The following is a 6,193-nucleotide window of genomic DNA, read 5'->3' as shown; positions in this document are numbered from 1 at the left end:
CACACACACACACACACACACACACACACACACACACACACACACACTCACACAAACACACACTGTACATATCCCGCACTAGGGAAGCCCTGCGTTGAGGGTGCCATGGATATACAACCAAATATATACACATAGACAACCAAATGTTGGCCATACAAATATTTTTCCGTTCGGTCATAGAGGTATTTACGAATACAGATACAGGTACGAAATGAAGTTATCCGACAGAGAATCAAGGTCGTCAAGATAGCTGGTACAATAAACAAGTTGAAGTGGCAATGGGCTGGCCATATCTGTAGAAGAACCAATAACCGATGGGTGAAGCGAGTTCTTGACTGGAGACCACGGCACGGTAATGTAGTGTAGGACACACTCTGATCAGATGGATCGAGGAGACGATCTGCGAAAATTGCTGGCAGCAGGTGGATGAGACAAGCTGAGGACCTGGCGAAATGGAGCGCCTTGGTAGAGGCCTATGTTCAGCAGTGGACTGCTTGTTTTTAATGGAAGTCAATTCTTTCGTTAAATGATTTTATCATAAGCGTATATTTATTTCTAAAATGCACGTAACATAAAACCTACCAAACAAAGCTTTTGTGTCAAATTATAAAAAGTAGTTAATATTACTCTTCTATTTTCAGTACGGTGACATGGATGGCACCACTATAACATTGACACGGATCGACAAAAAAAAATTCAACATCGATCAAAGACTGAGGTCTATAAAAGTTGATTGTGTCGACGTGTCTAATGTTGATCCCGAAATGGTGCTGAAACTTAGGATAGGAATATGGCCAAGTGTACGTTTCTATTTTTACCACAAATTGTTACTTGTAACTCGTAACTTTGGTATATAAGGGTCGTATTCCAGAACTGTACTCAATGCTCAAGTCAGGATTTAAGGACTAATGGCAAGGACTTGAGTATGATTTTCAGCGCTCACTGCAATACTCAAGTCCTGACTTGAGTATTGAGCAGAGTTCTGGGATACGACCCTTAGAAATGAATACTGCTCTTAGTGCTTTATTCTTCTTTTTTTATTGGCGGTGCCTTTTATGGATTTTTTTATGATATGAAGTGACGGGACGAGCAAATCTTGCGCCTATGGTATGCGACGCGTATGTCTACAGCAGTTGCAGTGGCACTCAGGGCTTTAAGGGTCGTATTCCAGAACTCTACTCAATGCTCGAGTGAGGACTTGAGTATGATTTCAAGCACTGGAAATCATACTCAAGTCCTTGCCATTAGGGTTGTATTTCCATTGCTTGAAATCATACTCGAGTTCTGAGTTGAGCATTGAGTAGAGTTCTAAAATACGAAACTTAATCACAAAGATCTGAGGGGCACTATCACTGCGCCCGTCACCCTGATGTCGCCAGTATCGTTTTTTCTAGTAATTTTCGATACAGGTTCAGCTATTCAACGAGTATTCTGAGAGTACAATGTGAGAAAGTACAAGCTTTCGTATTAGATTTTGAATTTTGATCTTTGCAGAACTATTGAGTTGTCTTGAAAAGAATTTAAACAATTGTTGACAACAAGACACCTTGACGGTATCATCACTATACAGTCTCAAACTATAGTCTTATGTTATTGTTAGTTACATAATCACAAAATACAATGCTGAAAGAGGAATTAACATAAGTTAAAGTTTATTTAAAATGTATGGGTTTTTTATTGAAACCATAATTCGAGCATACTAATTACTATATTTAGCCTCCTAAGGCCCAATGTCTCTCAAAATGTACATAATAATGTGAAGTGATCCATTCAATATTATTCTTATGATGATGTAAACACTCAATATAAATTATAATGAAAATATCGCATTCAAATTTAGTGCTATATATCCACATGATAATGGGATATTTAGAAGAATATGATTTCCGTATAAAACTGGGATCATACTTGCTTGAGCCCGAAGCATATAATTACATTTGTGTAGTTCTTGTTCCGATGTAGCCTGCAGGGTTTTAGGAGGATAATACGTATAGTGAGATAAAAAATAGTTTAAACGTCATCGTCGACAAAGTCTATGAAGCTCCATGCCAACGTAGCAGTTCACATTTCCACTTGATGAACCGTCACACCGTTTGATGGCAGTTTATATACCATAAAAGAAACATCCTCTATACAAAGAGTCTATCATAATTGTCTATTGAATCACCACCACCACAGGCCTCCATGGGACAAAATATGACGTATCGGTCGGCTTCAATTTGCCATTCAAATAGATAGAGATTGCAGTATACAATATGTGATATTGCATCTCACATAGGCCAATATCGACCTGTCCAGTAAAATATCACAACGCGCGAACCTACTGAGGCCTGTCGTGTATCTACTTTGCATTTTAAAAACTCGTTACTATCTTGTTAAAAAACATGAAATTACAATGAACACAAACAATCGGCTCTACATGAAATCTCACGCCTTATTACCACAAAACAAAGATAACACTTTTTTTTAATATTATATCTCTTATTTTGCAGCAACCGCACGTATCACTGGCAAAATATATATTATGTGTCCTGAACAAACTCAATGTCATGTCCAAAGAGGGCGTATTTAAGGTGAACGAAGCTTATGAACTTATTCCCTACAATGGTAATAATATTTGACAATGTTTTCTTCAGTGTAACAATGACCATCTAGTATCACGATAGCAAACAGTAAAAGTAAAACTGTAAACCTTTAATTTTCCTTTCCTTCCTTTAATTTTACGTGTACGTTTTACAATTTAATTTAGCGCAAAAGTCTCATTTCCGCAATTATTGGTAGCTATTGTCTTCTATACATTGACCCACCTATAAGCATGTTTATTTTCGGCAGTCATATAAACTATGATCGTGGTCTTTCTGACAAAAGGCTTGAAAAAAAGTAAAAGTTACAATTTTATAACTTACTCATTGACTTACAAATAAGTGGACGACGGGTCTAATACAAAAACCACGAAAAAATGTCCCAAGTCAACCTATTTAAACGTAGTGACATGTAAAGGAATATGAAAAAGCTAAAACGTTGAATTTAAATTGTAATGTCATCGCAGTACTGTATAATTTTGCTTGCTTCGCTGTCAGTCGAACAAACGAAGACTAAAGCGTGAATGACGCTCTGTATACGATTTTAACGCCCTATAAGTTCGGACACTTTTTAGCGCGGACCCGATGTCCATATAATTTTATAAGTTCGTTGTACGTCCATGAACTTACTATATTATATTTTATAATGTGAACCCACGTATTATTCCTTATCATCTTCATCTGTCTCATTACGATTTCCTTGGAAATGCCCTTATTCTTCATCATTCCTGAAAGATTTAAAACTGGTATTTACTATAGCATACATACTTGAAACAGTTAATTACCTCTTTCCAAGCTGTTTTTGTGCTCTATTGTATATATTGCCTTTAGTTAAAATCCTCTCCCGATCCATTATTTCTTTCCTAATTTCGTATTACACATTAAAAAACGTATTAACATTTAAAAAGGTTTCCTTGTTTTTTAAATGTCATTGGCAGATCTGTGTATGTAATAAAAATAATCGTTCATTATTTTCAGAGAAAGATGATGCAATGATAAAAATCGACCAATGCCTATATCCGACGAAATCACTACCTCATGAAAAGGCTTACTTTTACATGAAGTGCATAAATGAAGACAAACCACAGGAATTCAATATATTCTAATCTTTTTAAATGTACCTCGTATCGTAAAATTAGGCATCGGAAGGACATAACTACAACATTTTAAGGATTACTTGCACAGCCGGAAACAGGGAGGAAGAGGATGTGACATTTGACGTCTCGCAAGCATGAATTCTGGGACCGACTGTATTTCTAATTTACATAAACAATTCATGTAAAATGAGTCGGGGCTTGGGCTTCTGCTACGCTGATAGCACTGATACACATATAACGGTATATTTACTGGCCATTTATGATATAGGAGACAGTATACGTAATTTTTCAAATAGTGCATTTTATAAAATAGCGAAATGGTTGAACTCAAACGTGCTGACTCTTAACACGTTAAATACAAATTACATATGTTTGACGATAAATAATATCACTCAACCCAACAATAATTTCCCACTTAAAATTCATGTATGTGTTAATCTCGATACGTGTTCGCGTGAATCAATAAAGTCTCGTCTTCATAATACTTAGGGGTAGGTAATAATACCCTAAACTAGTAGAAACGAGAGTCAAAAACTTAACATGGATTTTTAAATAAATTTAGCATTTACTAGACAAAAACTAATAAAAGATAATATTTTATTTACATACTGCTAGCACATTAATTTTTTTATTTCCTTATTTATGGATATAACAAATGTAACTTTGAAGAGCGGGGTTTCCAGCATCTTTACTTACAAATAGCCCCAAAACCGATCACTGTAATTATCTAATATAGTAAATACACGTCGTTGTTTTTATTTTTTTGAAGTTCAAAATAATTTGCGATGAAAAATACCACAGTTCCTTTTATCTTATTTGAGCTAATCTTTACGAAAATATATACATAGTTTCTTTACCTTCATAGGTAGGCTTTACAGCCAATTTCATAGTTTTACAAGGTGCTATACGTAAGATTCGAGCGTGTCCTGCGGTATGTATTAGAAATACAGCGATACTAGCATTGGAGCACTATTTTATGCAACTCTCAGTACCATTTATCCGCAGAAGAGAACTATAAGGGTGTCATTAGAGATGCAATAAAAGATAATCTACGCTTTTGCTGATTAACCTGTCTAAGGACGCCATAGCTATGAAGTTGTAGCGGCCCTAGACAGGCAATCCCTCAAACATCATTATTTAGTCCCCACCTTCTAGGAAGGGTAGTTCGGAAGAAGAAAAGTTAGTTTTTTGCTATAGTCATAAAGTACATCCGGATTGAAAACTTTGGATTATAAATTCCAAAGACAAAAAAGAACGACTAAACCGATCACTGCCACCTTACTTATTTGTGCCGTCAAGCAGTAATGCTAGCACTACTGCGTTCCGGTTTGGTTACGAGTGGCTCAACTGGTGAAATTACAGGCAATAAACTTACGTCTCAGGGTCACAGGCACAATGGCAGAGCTCCTCAAATCTTTGCGATTCAAAGCTCTGAGTGGCACTGCAACTGCTAAGGACAGACGTGTAACCGCCTGGTTGCACACGTCTGTCATTAGTTCACGACTTGTTCGTCCCATCATTCAGTATCATATTAAAAAATTGCATTTGTCACTCTACACCACGTGACTGTAACAGCACTAGCACCGTATTCTTCAAAATCGGAACGCAGTAAGTAATGCTCACATTATTTATTGGCGGCAGAAATAACTCTATAAACTCTGTCACGAGCCCTACTGCTATGGGCGGATATGCCGTTGTCCCTCATTTAGTACTTGTAATGTACCAAGCAACAATAAATATTTTATATGAACTCAAGTTTTGTTTTTCTCATGTGTATTTGTCCGTTACATCAAAAACAAAAATTAGAATACAAACTAGTTATTTTTGAGACAAGTGTGGAAAGTTAGTCATTATTCGAGTCTCGAGCCTTCTTGGCCCGAGCCAGAAGTGAGGGTCAAGACTCGAGACAAGTGAAAATGACAAATCCGCACGTGTATCAAACGACGTTTTTTACTACATTTGCGAAAAAACTACCTACATTGAAAGTAAAATAAAACAGTATTTAAAAAAAACTCATTTTATTTATTTGTCTGATAAAAATTCAGAGTACAGTGGCAACTGCTGCCAGTATTCAGCCACATTAAAAGTACTATTTTAGTGGCGCGGCGCGCAGCGGTCTCGCGTAATACTCACCTCCGGTCATTGTTAATACCATAGATTTAGTATATGGTTAATACTCAATCAGCCATCTTTATGGAAAATATTTTGGTATTTTTAAATGTAAACCGTTGTTTTATAAAACACCTATGCAATTTAAACAAATAAGATGTTTGTAAGTAAATATAAGTTTTAATGACGAATGACTTATATCACAAACCACATAAATATTAAATAAATATACAACCTCTTTAGAAGACTTGAAACAACAGTAAATTTAAAAAAAGAAATGGAAAAATAAAAAGCACTAGTGCGAAAAATCCAACTTTCGGCACGATCTGTAGTACGAAAAATACCACGTTTTAAGCAACTGTATTAAAAAAAATGTTTATATACATATTAAAACACTCAATAGTT

The 6,193-nt window shown here is 35.8% G+C and overlaps 1 protein-coding gene across 1 annotated transcript in view; it reads left to right on the top strand.

The window, feature by feature from the left end:
• The window catches only part of LOC113228216, a 7,110-nt gene extending 1,711 nt beyond the window's left edge, over positions 1-5,399 (top strand). The window contains exons 2-4 of the mRNA XM_026461481.1: positions 642-800; positions 2,493-2,607; positions 3,561-5,399. Coding sequence (XP_026317266.1) covers positions 642-800; positions 2,493-2,607; positions 3,561-3,688 — 402 coding nt within the window. The 3' untranslated portion in view covers positions 3,689-5,399. The remainder of the gene's footprint in view (positions 1-641; positions 801-2,492; positions 2,608-3,560) is intronic.
• The last annotated feature ends 794 nt before the right edge of the window (positions 5,400-6,193 follow it).

This window comes from Hyposmocoma kahamanoa, unplaced genomic scaffold (genome assembly GCF_003589595.1).
Source record: "Hyposmocoma kahamanoa isolate Upper Pololo Valley unplaced genomic scaffold, ASM358959v1 100021, whole genome shotgun sequence".
Lineage (NCBI taxonomy): Eukaryota > Metazoa > Arthropoda > Insecta > Lepidoptera > Cosmopterigidae > Hyposmocoma > Hyposmocoma kahamanoa.
The sequence above is the reverse complement of the archived record's forward strand: the minus strand, read 5'-3'. Positions and strand labels throughout refer to the sequence as shown.